Source organism: Macrosteles quadrilineatus, unplaced genomic scaffold (genome assembly GCF_028750875.1).
Source record: "Macrosteles quadrilineatus isolate MER2022 unplaced genomic scaffold, UCM_ALF_1.0 Scaffold_1__1_contigs__length_201487025, whole genome shotgun sequence".
NCBI classification, from domain to species: Eukaryota; Metazoa; Arthropoda; class Insecta; order Hemiptera; family Cicadellidae; genus Macrosteles; species Macrosteles quadrilineatus.
This window is the reverse complement of record NW_026542594.1, coordinates 103,633,911-103,656,110: the sequence shown is the minus strand read 5'-3', so window position 1 is coordinate 103,656,110 and position 22,200 is coordinate 103,633,911. Positions and strand designations below refer to the sequence as shown.

Here is a 22,200-nt window from a genome sequence, read left to right as displayed (position 1 = left end):
TTTTTGGCTGCCATCTTGGATCCGCCATATTGGATACGATACAAAGTTTTTTTCAAATGTAAAGGTAGGGTTGTGTCCCATTATTTTAAACTAGAATTTTACACTGATTACAATGCCGCAATTAGTTTTTAAAAATCTTGATCCGTTCTAAAGTTATGAGGACTTTTTATAACTTTATTTTTAGCCCATTTTAACATTGTGCATTTACAAACTAAGACCATAATCTCAAAATAGTGCTAGATAACGATAAGTATACACCATCATTCATTGTCGACCTATTTTCACTTGGTTATGTCGGATTTAATGTTTTCGGCCACCATCTTGCATCCGCCATTTTGAAATGTGATCAATTAATTTAAATATGAAGGTGGTGTTGTGACCCATCATTTCGAGCTACTTTTTTATGCTGAACTTAATGCCACAATCCGTTTTTCATTTGCATCTTTGGTTTTTGAAATATTGAAATCTATATACAAAGCCAAAAGTACCCATGAACTTTTGAGAAAACTACAAGTCACACCCCCATTAACCATATACTTAAAATGTTCGTCATGACGAGAAACTTTGCCCAAAATTATCCATTATTTCATAAATTGCCCTCTAAGGTCGTAATTGCTTTCCAAAGGGAACTTTCCATTTACCTAATGTAAAAAAATATCTCAGCTGTTATTATTTGTTTGTATTCTGTTTTGTTTATTTCATCTTAACTTAACCAATCAATAGTTTTATTAATACTAATGTAGTAAAACGGGGTGGAGCCCGTGGGTAATAGCTAGTTTTAAATAAGAGAATATTAATATTTCATCAAGGAAGTTTGATAACCAAAAACGGATTGCGGCATTGAGTTCAATATAAAATACCCCCGCCGCAGCAAACCTGCCGACTAAGCGAATTTCCATTTGTCTTAATTGATTTTCAATTAAATATATTTTAATAACATTAGGTTTAACGAGTACAGTAGAACCTCTTTAATCCGAACCCCCGTAATCCGAACGTCCACTAATCCGAACCCCTCATTGCTGTACTATATACACAGTACAGCAGTTCTTTATTGTATACTATATTTAATTTACAGTACGTTTTATTTACCATGTTTACTACTGTATTAAATAAACACTGTATTTTACTTTATAAAACATTGTTTCACTTTCCCCAAAATAATGTTGATCAATTTTAGCCATGTTTTAGCTATTGTTATGTAAAAACAACAATATGTTCTGTAACCCGAACTATTCAATAGTCCGAACTACCCCTGGTCCCAATTAGTTCGGATTAAAGAGGTTCTACTGTACCTAGGTTTGCTGCTACAAGGAAACTAATAAAGTGTGTTTTTTTTTGTAAAATATTGATAGCTTAGTACAAAATAAATAAATTTGATCAAAATACAAAATATATCCATAAACAAGCAAACTACAACATTTGACAATATTCTCCATAAGAATAACATGGGAATTTTAAATTTACCATTTTTTTAGTTTTTCCGTAACCAATAACCGTACAAAAACACTTTGATACACTGAATTGTTTGTTTTTTTAAGCTCTTCTAAGAGAAATTGGGAAATTTTGTGTTTTGAGGGTCAAAAGTGAGAAAAACCAATTTTTACCCCATAAAACCCCCCGTAAAGCCCCGTTCCCATGGTCCGATCATGCTGGTTCGCGAACTCATCAAGTTTATCCCGCTTTACACCTTTAAACCAAATTACATCAAAATCGGACAAAAATTACTCAAGTTATCGCGTTCACGGACGTATATATATAAGTCTATATATATATATATATATATATATATATATATACATATATAAAAATTTGAACGAATGGTGTTTTTGGCATCTAGGACATCAAAATGAAAAAGTAAATCGGTCCCGGGTCTAGGTCTTACCGTGCCACCTACGGTAATAGCTACTTCCCTATAGGGAAATTCGCTAAAAGTAAATCAAAATGATGGGTCACAACACCACCCTTCATATTTAAATTAATTGATCACATTTTAAAATGGCGCATCCAAGATGGCGGCCGAAAACATTAAATCCGTCATAACCAAGTGAAAATAGGTCGACAATGAATGGTGGTGTATACTTATCGTTATCTAGAACTATTTTGAGATTATGAATGTAGCATATAATGATATAAAAGATTTTGTTTTTGGCAATCCCTCTGTGCACAGAATAAAAAAAAGTTTACAAATCTTCTGTTTTTTCAAATTACAAATTTTGAAAGCAACCCAAAATTATGCTCAAAATAAATATTTATAAACAATTTAATCAAATGCAAAAGTTGTAGCAAATTTAATTTCCAGCGTCAAAAATATTAAATAAATAAAAAAAATAAAAATATATATATATTTGATGTGTTATGATTAAATTTACAACCATGAAAATATACGTTTAATTCCACCATCACCGAACTGATGTGCAACTCAAAAGTTCACGGGCGGAATTTTACAGTTTGTTTGTGAGGTCAGTTTTGCCCAGGGGGTAAAATTCCAGGGGGATAGAAAAACCGCTAGCCCATATAAACCATAGCCACCTTTACAGAGAAGGCTATGCATGATATAACACCAAAACTCATAGATATGTTATTAAAAAAACATAGTTCTTTATAATGTACATCCACAAAGTAAACTTAAATGTATCTTAATAATGATGTTATTAACATTAATTTCATTGGCTCTGATATACTATCTAAAACCATATTTAACGGGGACGTTGAGCTTAACGTTAACAGTAGTCTAAATTAACGTTGTTCAGTGCGTGTTTTCTCTTCATTTACTGAAAGTTAGAATAAGTGTGCCAAAGTTGGTAATATTTGTACCGACAGAAATCACAACTCGCACAATTACCTGTTATGCTTAGGTGTGGAACAAATGACAATGATTTTGTTTAAGTCAAAGCACACATTCATTAGTAACACTAGTAACAGTTTAATTTGTAGGCTATAGTTTGTATTCTGGTATCGTTCAGCACAACCATCAACAATACGATCTGCGACAGTCCCTTCTATAGTTTGTGTTTAACTCTTTAGCAGCGTTGCCGTCGGTTGCCGTTGCCGATGGTGTCGAGATCAAATCGGTGCTGTTGCTGTTGTTTTATTATAGGTATAGGTGGAACGGCGTGACGTTCTGTCTTATCTAGTGGTGGGGAAGGGGAAACTAGCAGGCAGTGGTGGTAGAGGTTGCCGCCCGCCGCACCGACCGCACCAGTCACTCAGTCAGTCAGTCAGTGAGTAGTCAGTGACTAGTGAACAAGGGATATGCGGTAGCGCCATGGTGAAAGATCGCTTGGCGTCCTTGCAAGCGGTAAGTGATAACGATGAAATATTACTTGTTTTTACTCCATTACATGATATTATGATGGTCGTGGTGGAAGCATTCATTCAATGTTTCCCGAGTTGTTTGTTTGGTGAATTAAAAGAAAGGTTATTGTTCAGTTTCCAGAACTCACCTAAAACACACTTAAACACGTTCTTAAACTGTTCTTTTGCAACAATACTACAACTCGCTTGTTGGAGAAAATATAGTTCTTTAAATTGGTATGCTATAGTACAACACATCTGCGATAGCCATAATGTCCTACCACTGCACCTAAACAATAGAAAAAAGTAATTCATCAAACATTCGCACAGTATCACAAATTATTTACTAAGCTAAAAACATAAATATAACTAACTGTAATATATCCTGCTTTGACAGTTCTCATTGTGTATCACAGCTTTTTGTTGCTTAGTTAATAAGCTGTTGTCATGACCGCAAAAAAATTAATAGTGCGAGGCATTTTAAGCGATTTTGCAGTCATATTTTAGAAAATTCATATAAATTAAACCAATAGAGCAAACCTATTAAACCATGTACTTGAATTGTTTGTAATGAAATAAAGAATAAACATACTGTTCTAAATATTTATTATTGGAAAATTGCAACAAAATAAATATTTAGAACAGTTGGCCTATGTATTGACATTGGAAGATAAAATATATATATATTTTTTTTTAAAGTAAAACTTTGCTGAATTAACCTTATTTATTTTTGTAAATACTATAATGATATGAAAAAATATTTGGTATTTATACATGAAAATGTAAAAAACAATAAGTTTAACATCAGCAACATTGGTGCAATCTAAAACAACGAAATATTAAAAAGAACATAATTTCTTGTACTATCGAATGAGATGCTTCATACCAGCATGATCGGACTATGGGAACAGGGGTTTATGGGGGGTTTTATGGGGTAAAAATTGGTTTTCCCATTTTGACCCTAAAAACACAAAGTTTCACAATTTCTTTCCAAGCCATTTTGTAGAGCTTAAAAAAAAATGATATGGTATATTATTATGCACCTAATAGCTACGGAAAAATTAAAAAAAAAATTATTTAAATTTAAAATTCCCATGTTATTCTGATGGAGAAAATTGTAAACTGTTGTAGTTTGCTTGTTTGTGAGCATATTTTGATCAAATTTGGAAAATGAATTCATTTCATACTAAACTATTAACATAAAAAAAACAACCTTTTGGGATTTTTACCCTCCCTGTTGACTTATTTTTTTAAATAGCAACCCCTATTGAGTGACCCCTCATTTTGAATGATTTGTCAAGACATAAGCAACGGCGCAAACCTGAAGTCGATATGTCACCCCCATCCAAAATGACAGGTACCTATTTAAAATTTTGTTTGGGTGAAAAAGCACCCATGAAAAATACTATGGAATCGAACCTAGGCGCGTCCAATTTTATTTCAATAACAGACTTTACAGGATGTAGGCCTAAAAGAAAAATCATAAGAAGCCTAGTTTAGAGCGCATATACAGGGTGTTGAAAATGTCTGGAACCAACATTTTATCTGGTGAGTGGTTAAAGAAAAACAACTGATATTTTGTGTACGGATATACTATGGTTTTACCTATCTTTTGGTGCCTTATGAAAATTTTTACCACTTATAGGGAACGTCCTGTGGAGGATGCAGTAAAAAGTTTTAATGGAAGCCTATGGTAAATGATACATCGTTTTAAAGGCCATATTTTTCTGAGTAAGGAGCCACAAGTTTCATCTCAAAAGGACCACCCTAGCAAAAATGGCGACTGTTTGAAATTTAAAGAAACCACTTATAGGGAACGTCCTGTGGAGGATGCAGTAAAAAGTTTTAATGGAAGCCTGTGGTAAATGATACATAATTTTAAAGGTCATTTTTTTCTGAGTAAGGAGCCACAAGTTTCATCTCAAAAGGACACCCCTAGCAAAAATGGAGACTGTTTGAAATTTAAAAATTCCGTTCCCTATAAGTGGTTTTTAAAATTTCAAACAGTCGCCATTTTTGCTAGGGTGGTCCTTTTGAGATGAAACTTGTGGCTCCTTACTCAGAAAAAAATGGCCTTTAAAATGATGTATCATTTACCATAGGCTTCCATTAAAACTTTTTACTGCATCCTCCACAGGACGTTCCCTATAAGTGGTAAAAATTTTCATAAGGCACCAAAAGATAGGTAAAACCATAGTATATCCGTACACAAAATATCAGTTGTTTTTCTTTAACCACCCACCAGATATAATGTTGGTTCCAGACATTTTCAACACCCTGTATATGTACCGTGTAGTCTGCGCCATCAGCTTTTCTTTGCCTTGAGGTATCTTAGAAACAAATCCCGAAAGTATTTAGTATCCATCTACCTACATGCACAGTTTGTTCCAGATATGGTTTTTTGTTTTAAGACTTGACTTACCCCCCCCCCTCCCCACATAGTATAGATACAACCTGAGAAATAGTTCATCAAGTGTTAATAATCCGCCCGTAGTTTTTTCCTCATAAAAAACTTTTATAATAATTACGAGTCATTTATTTGGGGACAAGTGCACTGTATATAATCATAAAAAATTTCCTTAATAAAGGGTTTACGGAATAATTAGACTGACGGGCCAACACTAACCCAAGAATGTGTGTCGTCATTAAACATTAGTAGAAAGTATTGTTTACGTATAACGCCAATGGATCTCGTCTGATTAATTTCAAACTTGGCAGGAACCTGTTTTATCCAAAGAATGTTTACACGTTACTGTTTCCATTGGCACCTGCAAGCTCCATCGCACGTCAAAACAATTAATTCAACAGTTAATTGGTTTGTTGTGGTTTTAGACGGTTCAATGTAGCCTATATAAAAAGTTTGTATGGCTTATACGTCATATAATCAAATATTAAGTATTTAACGGAATCCACCAACTAGTTAAGGAAGAAACCCCAATTTTTTGGAATAAATAGCATCCTCCCGATCATTTGGATTAGGCTACATACTATAATTTGGGATTATCTCGTGCCGAGATTTGTGTCAATTAAAAGCGATTTCTCCTCCGTGATCGCGGGTGACGATGGTCATGTCTCCGCGATAGGTGGTCTCGTCGCTATTGCGGTATCAGATGATGAAATCCCCGAGATCGCAGAAAACACTGTAAATACTGATAGAACTGGTTTTCTAACATAATACTTGATTCATGGGTGCCCACAGGATTTGGAACAAGTGGGTGCAATATAGATAACGGAAAAACGGGGGGGGGGGGTCCGGGGCCTTCCCCCGGAAAATTTCGGAAATTAATAGGTGTATTAAACATACTTGCACGCATAGAAGCAACCAATTTAAAATACTGTATTGTGCATCGAGGATGGTAAGTTAGGTCATAGTTTTTATGGTGACGTTAAAAATCAATAAGCTATTTAACCCTATACTGCGTATACTTCAAGTTGGCCGATGGACCCGGGACTACCTGTGGCCACCCCTATAATCCCTCGCAGTGTTCGCCGGAGCAGCCCGATGTCTAGGCGATGAGTCACCTACTGGCTGTGTTTATACAATGGTAAAACTTTTTAACAGAGTAATAATTTTACATTTTCAAAAGTGTATTTGAAATCTGCTAAAAAAGTTATGAAAAATGATATAAAACTCGACCAAAACAAAATAATATTTAATGTGATAAGGGTGTTACAATGCTAAAGTTAATCAACAAGAAAATCTGCAAACAAGTCTGTTTCTAGATGATTCATACTATTTCTAAAAGAGGGGTTGTGACTCATTTAGTAAAACTGCAAATATATGACCAGTGTGTGTAGTGACAGTCGAGGGGTGCACATCGTGAGTACGTGAAATTCGGCCAGTGTTTTTGCGCTTATTTAGAATTACATTTCTGGACGTATAGTGAATATAATTTTAAAAGTAGTCAATTGAATTTGTTCGCCGTAAATTCTTATGTAATGCCTCCTTCAGAGAAACGGGGTAAAGTGTATCATTCCCAAGCTAGAACGATAATTGCGTCTGTCCTCCAGTATTTCGAGCGAGAACGCGACAACAAAGGGCCGCTAAAAGACGTAAAGAAAGTTGTCGAAAGAGTGTCCGAAGCGTGTCAGGTGTCGATACGGACCGTGGGAAGAATAAAGGCGGAGTTGAAAAGTGTTAGTGTTGGTGCTGATACATCTCATTCTAGTGACATTCAACTGGACTTGGCAGAAGAAAGTGAACAAGAAGCTGTAGCTGTATGTAACCACTCGACTCCTGTACTTCAAACGCCAAAAAAGAAAAAGCACAAGCAGTCACGGTTCTCGCTCATGGACGATTTTGACAGAACTGCGATTCGTCGGCACGTGGTAAATTATTACAGACGCAAAGAGGTACCAACGCTCCGAAAACTTCAGGTCACACTTCGTGAGGCAAGTCTATTCAGTGGCTCATTACGAACGTTATCCAAATTGTTGAAAAACCTTGGTTTCCGCTGGAAAAAGCTCAACAAAAGAAAACTGCTAATGGAAAAACCTAGTATTGCTTTATCTAGGTGTAGATTTTTAAGAAAAATGAAAAATGTTGATATGAAAAATGTAATTTTCCTCGATGAAACGTGGCTTAACGCCAACTCAACAAAGGAGGTGGGATGGACGGACGACAAGTCTGATTGCAACTTAAATGCTCCGCTCGGAAAAGGGAAAAGACTCATAATATGCCATGCAGGAGGATACAATGGTTGGATAAACTCACCACCATTGATTTTTGAATCAAAAAAGACAGTTGATTTCCACGAAGAGATGAACCACGAAGTTTTTGAAGGCTGGTTTTTTGAGGTGTTGTTAAAATCAATCCCAGCTGGCTCTACAATAGTGATGGACAATGCCCCCTATCATTCCCGGGTGGATAATCCAGCACCAACAACATCGTCTAGAAAAGGGGAGTACATTGACTGGTTGCATAACCGTGGAATTCCATTTACTCCAGATATGCGTAAGCCTGAACTCTACAATCTCATCAAACTTCATAAGCCTCAGCTTACTTCCTATGTTATTGACAAGAAAGCTGCTGACCTAGGATTTAGAGTAATCAGACTTCCACCATATCATTGTAATTATAACCCCATTGAAATGGTATGGGGCCATTTGAAGCGGTACGTAGCATCAAAGAACACCACATTCAAGTTGTCAGACGTTCAGACACTCTTCATGGAAGCTGTGAACTCCTATCCCCCCGAAACCTGGGAAAAATGTGTCAAGCACGTGAAGACTGAAATGGACAACGATTGGCTTTGTGAAGGTCTCGACGATACCAGTGTGCAGGAACTTATCATTAACCTGGCTCCAGGGGACTCGGATGTGGATGACAGCGACTGGGACAGCGATGAGGAAGACGACTTGGGAGTCGCTCAGCTTGAATGAGTAAGTTATTTCCCTTATTAAAAAAAGTATTTTTATCAGTTTTGTAGAGTTAGTTTTAATAAATAAAATTATTTTAATATTTAAAACTATAAAAACTTCTACTTATTAAAATACTAGATTGTAAACAAACGTATTATTATTTATAAAAATTATAGTTATCATAAATTACCGTGTATAATCTGTTTTTTTTTTAGCTTAATTCTATTTTATTTTACTAAGAAGTTTGAAAAGATGTTTTTCTAGCATAATTGAATTTTTCAGCTGACAACTTTGCTCAAATTAAATAAATGGTTTTCAATTTTTCGTCAGTCAATTTGGTTACAAACAAATCGTAACTTACTTTTTACTTACTTATTTACTTAATTACTTTTTTCTCTTGCAGAGAGAACACAAGAATCCATATTTAAGAAGACCTTGCCAGTGAAACTATCAGAAGCAATTACAGACCACTGAAGGTTTAATTTGGTTTAATAGTTAATAATTTGTTGTACAGTATTGTTTTTTTATTGATGCGTATGATTTGTTTTGTATAGTATTTTGCATTGTACAGTATATAGCATGTTGTATATATAACGTTTTTGACTGATTGTTATTGTGATTCGTATTAGGCTTATTATATCTCATTAAAACAGATTTACTATTAACAAATTCTACGATCAATTTAATTTCACCCAAACAGTCCCGAACTTAACCTATTACTATTGATTTACAGCTTATAACTTGCCTAAATCCTTTTGTTCAGGTCGAGTTTTATATCATTTTTCATAACTTTTTTAGCAGATTTCAAATACACTTTTGAAAATGTAAAATTATTACTCTGTTAAAAAGTTTTACCATTGTATAAACACAGCCAGTAGGTGACTCATCGCCTAGACATCGGGCTGCTCCGGCGAACACTGCGAGGGATTATAGGGGTGGCCACAGGTAGTCCCGGGTCCATCGGCCAACTTGAAGTATACGCAGTATAACTGGCAGAGCGACTATAATAGTCGCGCTTTGTACGATTCTGGTTAAAACCGATTGCCAAATTTTATACCATTTGAAAGATACGATTCTAAACTTACACTTGGTTACATAGATGAACTTAATCTCACAATGTGTAACCATTGACTATATATACCTACACAGTACTATACAGGGTAATAAAAAGTCAAGACCCCCTCTCTAATATTTTGCCAAGTTAATATACAGAGATATCATTTTGGTGGTCGTGCAATCTTAGCAGGAAGTTTCATTTTGTGATTTTGAAATTTTTGAGTGTCCCCCCAAAAGGGGGGATTTGGGGGGCAACTCAAATATTTTAAATGTAAACCCCCTACAAGTGACACCTCATTTTGAATTGTTTACAAAAACTTAAAGAATGGTGAAAACCAGAGTTCGCTATCTCTTCTCTATTCATAATGGTAGCCAATATTACCATTACGAACCAATATTACCATTGCTGATTTTCCACAACATTTGACGGGCTACCATTTTGGATAGAGAAGAGCGACCTCTAGTTTTCACCATTCTTTAAGTTTTTGCAAACATTTAAAAATGAGGTGTCACTTGAAGGAGGTCTACATTTAAAATATTTGAGTTGCCCCACAAATCCCCCCTTTTCCCCGGGGGGACACTCAAAAATTTCAAAATCATAAAATGAAACTTCCTGCTAAGATTGCACGACCACCAAAAGGATATATCTGTATATTTACTTGGAAAAATATTAGAGGGGGGGTCTTGACTTTTTATTCACCCTGTATATACCTACTGTAGGTATGTATAGTCAATGGTTTAACTTTACTTTCTACTAATGTTTAATGACGACAACACATTCTTGGACTAGTGTTGGCCTGTCAGTCTAATTATTACGTAAACCCTTTATTAAGGACAATTTTTTTGTTATGATTATATACAGTGAGTGCACTTGTCCCCAAATAAATGACCCGTAAATATTAAAAAAGCGTTTTACGAGGAAACAACTACGGGCGGATTATTAACACTTGATGAACTATTTCTCAGGTTGTATCCATACTATAGGGGGGGGGGGTAAGTAAAGTCTAAAAAAACATATCTGGAACAAACTGTGCATGTAGATAGATGGATACTAAATACTTTCGGGATTTGTTTCTAAGATACCTCAAGTAGTGATGTGGGCCGGGTAAATACCCAGTCGGTAGGTAAATATAAATTGGGTTTTTACCCGGGTATTTACCCGAGGCCCGGGTAAATACCCATAAACTGGGTATTTATAATTTTTATTAAAGTTAGATAAGATTGAGATGTTTTTTTGCAATTATTACCCAGTAAGGATGGTAAAATGATGATAAAATGTGTTAAACAACATTTCATATGGTCACTACTTAGCATTTTACTTCTGGGTATAATCGCCATAAATATCCAGGTCTGAGCATAAAGCATATAAGGCATAAATACCCTGGTCGCATGGTTGCACTGGTCCTGACTACTTATGATTTTTTTAATATCTATGATAGATAAATGAATTTATTTATTTTATTGAAAGTGAAAAAAATAATTTGCTAAGTAAAAATTATTATTTAGAAAGGCAGGAAAATTTAACCTAGTGGTGGCCTATTTGTAAACAACTTAAGAATATAATTAAAATTCAATCTGTAGGATAGCAGGATTTAATAATATTTTTGTTCTCAGAGATCTTTGGTTGGTATCAATGGAATCAAAATAAAAAAAAACTAATTTCTTAAAAACTTGTGATACAAAACATTTGGATCTATACCTAGCACAAATCTTTCAAAATTATATTCAGTTAAAACAAAAAACAGAAAATAATTTTTTTTAGTAGGTTTATCCAAATATATTATTGTTTCCAACTAAGCGGTAACACAGAAAGTTTAATTACTTTTAGTATTCTGCCATTCTGCCTATGTCAATCAGGCCTTAGGTCTGTCTAGCCTTCCAAGTATTTTATACAATAAAGATTTTGCCAAGTATTTTATACAATAAAGATTTTGCATCTTAAATACCCAACAATTCCTGGATATTTATAAATTTAAATAATTTTGTTTATGTTATTTAATTGGTTATAAATTTATAAAATGATAAAAATTGAAATAGCCACAGCCTTTTTAATATAAAATTTTTTAGTAAGTTAAACTTAACTGATGTTACTCGATTTAAGACACGAAATCCCATGCTTATTTAGAAACTTTATGTAGTATTAAAAAAGTGCTAAATAATTAAATAAAAGGTACTAGCAAAGCTTCAAGTTTGTAAAAGGTGTTATAGACTATCCTAATTTATCATGTAATGATAACAATAACATATTTAGGGATAAATATAAATGAATTTCAATCGATTTCATAAATACCCTAAATACCCGGGTATTTATGGATTTTGGGTATTTACCCGGGTAAATACCCAGGGTATTTACCCTGAGTTTTAAATACCTGGGTATTTTACATCACTAACCTCAAGGCAAAGAAAAGCTGATGGCGCAGACTACACGGTACATATATAGGCGCTCTAAACTAGGCTTCTTATGATTTTTCTTTTAGGCCTACTTCCTGTAAAGTCTGTTATTGAAATAAAATTGTACGACTTATTTCGATTCCATAGTTTCCATTTTTCTAGCAACATAAATAATTCAAGCTAAACTAAATGTTATCAACACATAATTAATTAAAGTACTAGTTTTACAACCAGGAAAGGGAACTTGACTTCGACTGTCATAAGGGGAATTCCGTTACTATTTGAGCTATAAAATTCTGTACCGAGAGTTTCCTGATGGTAACATTAACTAGTTTTAAATTGCATGTTCGTTTACCTTATGAGAGTAAACACCTCGGACTGATTCAAATCAGTTGTAGTTTCCGAAAGAGTGATTGTCAATTCATTAAAGATGTTTGTCTCGTGCTGGATGTTTATAGGCCTTTGATAACACTGTGATAATGAAACTGCTGGGGAGGTCATGCAAAAATAAAAGTTCTGCTTCAGTAGCGTGTCAGGTCTCAAATGAAACTCGTAGGCCGGTTTTATGCACCGCGACAGCGACAAAGTATCGCGTGAGCGACTCGGCTATCTCTAAATACCCGCGTCAGGTTTTAGAATCGCAGCTTAAAAAAGGTGTCGCGCACGGTTCAAACTCCATTGGATCAAATGGGTACGACAGTCGCGGCGCGACAGTTGTATTTTTCATTCTCCACGTGGTATATTCCCCATATATTTACATTTATCATATATTTATAATCGTTAATAATTAATATTAAAATAAGTTCTTTACCCTTTATTTTAAATATAAACTACGTCATATTTCTTATATACAGTAATATCATTTTCAAGAGGGTTAACCCAATTCAAGCTGTAAATTTGTATGTGTTGTATAGATGAATAAACGGGTTTGTTCGTCAACGTGTACGTATAACACTCCAGAGTCCAAAACTCTTAATAAAATCACTCTTACATCACAACCTCAACACAACACTCACCAATGACCTGAGAACTGAGTGAGTTATTTAATTCCTCCACCACCGGAGTGTGAGTTTACGCGATATAAAAGTGTCGCTGTCGCGTGACCGATTGATCAGCCGCAACATATGTAGCGACTGTCGCGGTGCATAAACCGGCCGTAGTCTGCAAGGTGCTGCAAATTCTAAGTTTTTGAAGGCAACACCAAACGTTAAATTAAGTTGTTTCATGGTTGTGTACCAAATAGTTCAGTTGGTATCCAAGAATCGTCCAATGACTGATACTCATTCAAAGTTTTTAAAGTTTTCAGGAAATTCAAGTTATTAATACAATATAAAAAATGTAGCCCTGCTATCCTAGATGGAAGGATATTATCATATAATAGGAATACTGTAAGTTGTTATTTTCAAAAGTTGTGCGAGGTCCAAAGACAAACATTTCACGAAAAATGAATCTTGATTTAGGTGAGAACTTGAAATATAAAAGTGTATATAGGCCTGCTATATTTGAGAGATTTGTAGAATGAGGAAGTCATAAATGATTAAGTTGAATTGTAGAGTGTGTTAGAGCGTACTAAGTACCCATGGCAATATGTTGCTTGCACATATCTAAAAAGCATTGAACGGAACGAGCTTAATTGAGTCTCGTCTTCGGCACATAAACCACAGGTATGTGTGGAGTGGAGAGTGTGTGGTGTGGTGGTCTGGTCACACAGTGGTCTTCCGGTCCAATCAGCTGTTGATAACAGACATACCGGAAGTGAGTGAAACAGATGTTCAGTTGTGTTGTGAGGCTTCGCGGTTGCGCGGGTTACTGGGGCATCGCTCACGTGTCGTAGCAGCAGCAAACCTCACCAACTCATGACGTCACAATGTAACTGGTTTGTCGGAAGGATCGCTTATCCTCAAAATATAGAGAGGTCCATATCTCGTCACCGTAACATTACCAATTGATACGTACGAATTTCTAGTGATTAGTAACCGACGAAAAGTAAAAAAAGAAAAAAATGATTGATCTCAATTGGCTATTGTCTCGTTCAGCGAAATATTCGACTTCGACTTTGAGTATTCAGACCCCTGTTGATGATCTCTTTACTACTTCGTACAGAATCTTGCAATTTTGACATAGTCGTGGTCGATGACGATGACCCAGTAGAATATGTACACAGTCAGCGTTGTTCTTGATGCGATCATTCGCCGGTCATGTAATGTGATCAATGGCGTAGCACACGTATGCTTTGAAAACTGTACAATTACTTAAGTTGAAATAAAATATCATCTGTGCCAATTATGGTGAGTTAAATTAGAATCTAAAAAAGTTGGAGGTGTACACATGCAAGCAATACGGTACCGTAATTGTTTTGGAATAAACAAAAATGTTCAGTTATTTCAAATTTTAAAGATTTACTGAACGCATGATTCTGTCATTCAACTTACATTTTTATTTACACGTTCAAAGGTCAAGTAAACATAATTTAACATTGGTAGATAAGTAAAAATGTGTACCAACCTCTCGAATCTAAATTTCTGTATCCATCCATCAACAGTCGTAGCTCTTTATCTGAGAGTTTTGGACTTACCTTGTTTACAAATTAAATGTTATTTATTTGACACATTAAAATGGTTGCGTCCAGACACACGTGCGTGTTACTTACGAGACGAACGTGTTAAGTCTCGCTCCCATAGTTATATCACTGAATTATCCTACGTATATACGTATTGATTGGATCGCGGGCTTGACGAGCACGATACTCAACTGGATGTTCACGTCCACCTATCCTCATATTACTTGTGTCACGACTGTCGTCAATTGTTGGGTTTCAATGATTTAAGTTTTGAATAATATATGTTGGAATAAACAATTTGCTTTCACCACATTTTAAATTATATAAAAAAATGAGACTTTAGTGATGTAAGATTTAGCATCTTTACATCCTTACCAATGAATCTTAGTGTAACAATATGAGAAAGAAATAGAACTTCAATCGTGTAGACTATAAAGGGCTCATTCAGTTCTTGTTGGCTACAAAAACTAGCTTCTACTGATCCATACTTACTTGTATATGTGATATCTACCTCCGTAACCATAGGCACTACACAAGTCAGTGGCTACAAAATAGCTTCTACTGATCCATTACCTGCTTGTATATGTGATATCTACCTCCGTAACCATAGGCACTACACAAGTCAGTGGCTACAAAATAGCTTCTACTGATCCATTACCTGCTTTGTATCTTACTAATATTATAAATGTGAAAGTTTGTGTGTTTGTTTGTTTGTTTGTTTGTTTGTTTGAAGTTCAATCACGCATTAACTACTGGACGGAATGGGCTGAAATTTGGCACGATGATAGCTCACATTCCCGATTAACATATGGGCATATTCTTATCTCAAAAATCCTTTCGGGCTCCGCCCCAGTGGCTCTGTAGTTCCCCATGTTAACCTTATGAGTATTCATATTTAAAGGGAATTAAACAATTTTGTCAGCTGTTTCAACTAAAAAAGTTGGTTCTATTATATGAAAAAGCATTAAAAAGTTATAAGATTTACCAACAGGGTGCAGCACTATTGTTTTTTTTTGCATTTACGAAAACAGCTAATTTGAACTAAGCAGCAACAAAAATCTGAGATACACAATGAGAACTGTCAAAGTAGAATGTTTACAGTTGTTTATTTTTTTAATTTAATGAATAATTTGTGATATTTTGCGAATTTTTTATAATTACTTTTTCTCTATTGATTAGGTGGTTTAGGTAAAGAGGTAGACCATTATGGCTATGGTAGATGTGTAATACTATGTATACCATAAATTTAAAGAAGCAAATTTTACCAAACTGTTCCTCCCCCATTGAAAACGCAAAGCTTGAGTATAACTGCAATAAGCATTTTATTCCTATATGCCAACCCCGTACGAAGGACGGGTACTCTGCTAGTATGACATATATAAGACATTGTGATATCTACCTCCGTAACCATAGGCACTACACAAGTCAGTGGCTACAAAATAGCTTCTACTGATCCATTACCTGCTTTGTATATGACATATATAAGACATTGTGATATCTACCTCCGTAACCATAGGTACTACACAAGTCAGTGGCTACAAAATAGCTTCTACTGATCCATTACCTGCTTTGTATATGACATATATAAGACATTGTGATATCTACCTCCGTAACCATAGGTACTACACAAGTCAGTGGCTACAAAATAGCTTCTACTGATCCATTACCTGCTTTGTATATGACATATATAAGACATTGTGATATCTACCTCCGTAACCATAGGTACTACACAAGTCAGTGGCTACAAAATAGCTTCTACTGATCCATTGCCTGCTTTGTATATGACATATATAAGACATTGTGATATCTACCTCCGTAACCATAGGTACTACACAAGTCAGTGGCTACAAAATAGCTTCTACTGATCCATTACCTGCTTTGTATATGACATATATAAGACATTGTGATATCTACCTCCGTAACCATAGGCACTACACAAGTCAGTGGCTACAAAATAGCTTCTACTGATCCATTACCTGCTTTGTATATGACATATATAAGACATTGTGATATCTACCTCCGTAACCATAGATACTACCATTGACTATATAACACTACGTACTACACAAGTCAGTGGCTACAAAATAGCTTCTACTGATCCATTACCTACTTGTAGATGTAATAAAATCTATCTCCGTAACCATAGTTACTACACAAGTCAGTGGCTACAAAATAGCTTCTACTGATCCATTACCTACTTTGTAGATGTGATATCTACCTCCGTAATCATAGTTACTATGAAAGTCAGTGGCTACAAAATAGCTTCTACTGATCCATTACCTATTTTTTATTTGTAGATGTGATAAAATTTGCCACCGTAACCATAGTTACTACACAAGTCGGTGGCTACAAAATAGCTTCTACTGATCCACTCTTGTAGATGTTATATCTACCTCCGTCACCATCTACAAGCTGCTGAATGGACATAAATCATTACAGTTTTATTGGCAATCGAAAATGGTCAGCAATGCAAAGCTAAAACATCACTGTTAAATCTTGATTTTCCACAATTAATTGTATTATAAAGTCGTTGTCAAAAATACATATTTAGTCCACGTAAAAGTAAATATATATTTTCTCTAGTTTATTGAAATTTAGGAATACACAGTAACCCCATAACCTATGCGTTGGATGATCAAAATTGTTTATAAAAAAATTGTTCTAAACCCTTTCATTACAACTATATTAGCGAATTTTCCTATAGGGAAGTAGCTATTACCGTAGGTCTCACGGTAAGACATAGGCGCGGGACCGATTTACTTTTTTCATTTTGATGTCCCCAGAGGCCAAAAACACCATGTGTTCAAAATGTTATATGTATATATATATATTTATTTATATATGTGTCCGTTAGCGATAACTCGAGCAAAAATCATCCGATTTTGATGAAATTTGGTACAAACGTGTAAACCTACGTTTATTCGAACGAGTTCGCAAACCAGCACGATCGGACTATGGGAACAGGGGTTTATGGGGGGTTTTATGGGGTAAAAATTGGTTTTTCCCATTTTTGACTCAAAAAAATTATAATTTAGCAATTTCTTTCTAAACCATTTTGTAGAGCTTAAAAAACAAATAATTTAGTATATTGAAGCGTTATTATGCGCCTAATGGTTACGGAGAAAATTAAAAACATCTGTAAATTTAAAATTTCCATGTTATTCTTATGGAGAATAAGTAAACTGTTGTAGTTTGCTTGTTTATGAACATATTTTGATTAAATTTAGAAAATGCATTCATTTCATACTAAACTATTACATTTTACAAAAAAACACCTTTGTACCCTCCCTGTTGCAGCAAACCTAAGTAGGCCTACTCTTGAAACTAATGTATTTAAATAGGGAATAAATGTGATATTTTTAAGGAGACATTTGAGTTCAAATCCAATCAGGCAAATGGAAATTCGCTTAGTCTGCAGGTTTGCTGCGGCGGGGGTATTTTTAATATCAATAGCTTAGTATGAAATAAATAAATCCGCCAAGTTTGATCAAAATATATCCATAATCAAGCCAACTACAACATTTTACAATATTCTTCATAAGAATAACATGGGGATTTTAAATTAAATCGTTTTAAATTTTCTCCGTAACCAATCACCGTACAAAAACACTTTGATATAATAAATTATTTGCTTTTTTTAGCTCTCTAAAATAGTCAGGATAAAAATTATTAAATTTTGTGCTTTAATGGGAAAAATGAGAAAACCCCATTTTTACCCCATAAAAATCTTCGTTAAACCCCGTTCCCATGGTCCGATCATGCTGGTTCGCGAACTCATTCAAGTTTATCGCGCCTTTCACCTTCAAACAAAATGTTCTCAAAATCGGACAATAATTACTCAAGTTATCTTCTGGGCGGATAATAGATGTACCATAGATGTTATATAGATGTTATATAAATATTAATAGGTGTTATATATATATATATAAATATTAATAGGTGTTTTATATATATATATATACCTCTGGGCCAATATATATGCCTCTGGGTCAGGGGGTTATTGTATATATATATATATATATGAATTTGAACGGATGGTGTTTTTGGTCTCTAGGGACCTCAAAACAAAAAAGTAAATCGGTCCCGGGTCCAGGTCTTACCATGAGTACTACGGTAATAGCTTATTCCCTATATGGGAAATTCGCTAAAACACACTTTATTCATTTCCCTGTAGCACCCAACCTAGGTATTCGTTAAACATAAATGTTATTTAATAGATTAATTGAAAATCAATCCAGGCAAATGTAAATTCGCTTAGTCGGCAGGTCTGCTGCATTGGGGGTATTTTTACCCTCCCAAGTACTAATGTGACCGCCGAAGGCTGAAGACTAATAAACAATACTTTAACCATGTTTGTTTAGCCAATCATATATCCGAACTTCGATCAAAGGTTTATCCTTTGCTGTTCGGCTCGGTAGTGGATGCGTGATCTCAAAACAATCAACAATGGTCCATTATGAAATGGTGGACGTGGTCGATGTAGTTATTGTTCCTCTCTCGGCATCGTAATTCTCATACCTCGGGCACGTTGTTATATCGGCCTACTCGTGACCGGCTACGTCCAAATTCACCAACATTTTTGGGGTCGTTTCTAATGTCCAAATTCACCAACTTTCTACCTGGAGCAGGTACGATATTTCTCCCGGCGGGCGGGGAAGGAATTCCGAATAGTTTGCCCTCGCATGCTCCGTCTCGTCTCGGCGAGAGTGTACTGCTTAGCCCTAATATTACTGTTTAAGCTGTGATTATTTCAGGCAGCTTTAGGTTAGGTTAGGTTAGGTTAGGTTAGGTTTGGTTAGGTCAGGTTAGGTTAGGTTAGGTTTGGTTAGGTTAGGTTAGGTTTGTTTAGGTTAGGTTAGGTTAGGTTAGGTTAGGTTAGGTTAGGTTAGGTTAGGTTACAGTACACTCTCGCCGAGACGAGACGGAGCAGGCGATGGCAAACTATTCGGAGGGAATTCCTTCCCCGCCCGCCGGGAGAAATATCGTACCTGCTAAAGGTAGAAAGTTGGTGAATTTGGACATTAGAAACGACCCCAAAAATGTTGGTGAATTTGGACCTGGCCCTCGTGACCAGGTATCGAGTTCTAGGATCAAAACTGGAGTCGTTGAATTGTCTATTGAACTATTGAAAACGTTGATTCGGAAATAGGTTTTCAACGCCATATAAATCTTTGTCTTTGCACATCCAAATTATTTACTCTTTGTCTAATTTGTACACTAAGTAAACTGTTATTTATCTTCAAAATTCTGTTCGTTGAAATAAAAATATCAATTAGGCCTTATTTGTATGATAAACGGCTGTATGAATGAAAGAAATGATGATAAAATTATCATTATGGATATAATACAACCTACTCTGAGTAGGAAGCATAAAGATAGAATGGATGAGAAGGAATGCAATGTTACTGCATTAATGTGTACCAGGAAGTATCGATACATCCCCTGTACCGAGTACCATATGGGCAGTGAAGTGAAGATCGAAGCGCAGAGGTCAAGACGAAGGTCGTGTACCAGGAGGCTTAGATACACCCCCTGTATTAAGTACCATATGGGCAGTGAAGTGAAGATCGAAGCGCAGAGGTCAAGACGAAGGTCGTGTACTAGGAGGCTTAGATACACCCCCTGTATTAAGTACCATATGGGCAGTGAAGTGAAGATCGAAGCGCAGAGGTCAAGACGAAGGTCGTGTACCAGGAGGCTTAGATACACCCCCTGTATTAAGTACCATATGGGCAGTGAAGTGAAGATCGAAGCGCAGAGGTCAAGACGAAGGTCGTGTACTAGGAGGCTTAGATACACCCCCTGTACCAAGTACCGTATGGGCAGTGAAGTGAAGCTCGAAGCGCAGAGGTCAAGTGAAGGTCGTGTACCAGGAAGTATCGATACACCATACACACCCTGTACCGAGTACCGTATGGGCAGTGAAGTAAAGATCGAAGCGCAGAGGTCAAGGCGAAGGTCGTGTACCAGGAGGCTTATATACACCCCCTGTACCAAGTACCGTATGGGCAGTGAAGTGAAGCTCGAAGCGCAGAGGTCAAGTGAAGGTCGTGTACCAGGAGGCTTAGATACACCCCCTGTACCAAGTACCGTATGGGCAGTGAAGTGAAGCTCGAAGCGCAGAGGTCAAGTGAAGGTCGTGTACCAGGAAGTATCGATACACCATACACCCCCTGTACCGAGTACCGTATGGGCAGTGAAGTGAAGATCGAAGTGCAGAGGTCAAGGCGAAGGTCGTGTACCAGGAGGTTTAGATAGATACACCCCATGTACCAAGTACCGTATGGGCAGTGAAGTGAAGATCGAAGTGCAGAGGTCAAGGCGAAGGTAGTGTACCAGGAGGTTTAGATACACCCCCTGTACCGAGTACCGTATGGGCAGTGAAGTGAAGCTCGAAGCGAAGATGTGTAACAGTACAGGTAAGTAACCGGTACTCGGCAACTGGTAACCCGATGATGTCCAACGGTCGCGGTGATTTGTCTGTGGCCGACCTTGAAATCTCAGCCCGTTACCCCGACTGTCTCCCACGACCACGACTCGGAGCTGGATTCCTAAGCATGATAGTCGAAAGGAAAGATCAAATCTGTGCTTTGCAATGGCTCTAAATGGGAAACCAGTCCGATGGAATAATTTCTTTGTGAACGCAGCACCCTCGCGATAGATCATCGCGCAGAAGTTATTACAGTATCTGAGAAATTAATAAAATCATTAGGCCTACAAGTTGTTGTGCCACAGACCTGTCATATCCTGTCAATTAATTAGTCTATATCGTTGTTGAAGAATACGCTCCGCATCAACGAAAACATTGCTATGATTTACTTTACATTGCTAGCCTCTGAAATCATCGCCTTGTAAGGGGGAAAGTATTTCTACACGTAGACCTATGATTCTATTTTGAATTTCGAGTCTTTAATGTACAATAAAGATTGGCAGCGCATTAGTTATTTTGACAGTTCCAAGTTTCAAAACAAACCACGAGTAAGCCCGATATGATTATGCATATAGGAGTTTCCAATGATAGAGTGGATGATCCAAAAATACGAATACTATTAACCTCTTAAATACGACAACTTCCAAAGTTTTAACTGAAAATTTTCCAGACATGTGTCAGTTTCAATTACTGAGCCCGCAAACGTTTGTGTTTTCATAGCATAGCATAACAAAAGTATAACGAAGTCTCGGTTGGGTTTGGTGAATCGTAACTAAAGGGGTTTGTCCAACAAAAGGAAGACAACAAAAGGAATGCAAATGATGAATTTCATACAATAATTTTTATTGAGGAATGTATTGTTGTGACTAAACCTACTCACGCTAAATTAAATAATATGCATCACAAATAAAGAGCAATACTTGTATTTCACTAACTATTCTAATTCGGTTATTGTCACTACTGAAATTGCTGGATATTGTCAAATAACGTTGAAAAACTAGTTTTATAAAATGTGAAGTGAATGAATGAAAGTGAATGAAATTGTAGATAAAGTTTGAAAGGAAAGTGGAAACTTAGGTTTCAATCATTGTAGGTTCTGTGCCGTTGA

General features: G+C 36.0%; 1 protein-coding gene across 1 annotated transcript in view; it reads left to right on the top strand.

Annotated features, from left to right (window-relative positions):
* The first annotated feature begins 3,176 nt into the window (after positions 1–3,176).
* LOC129002604 (syntaxin-1A-like) overlaps positions 3,177–22,200 on the top strand; it is an 85,017-nt gene continuing 65,993 nt past the window's right edge. Inside the window, exon 1 of the mRNA XM_054430577.1 lies at positions 3,177–3,298. Within this exon, the coding sequence (XP_054286552.1) occupies positions 3,266–3,298 (33 nt within the window). The 5' untranslated portion in view covers positions 3,177–3,265. The remainder of the gene's footprint in view (positions 3,299–22,200) is intronic.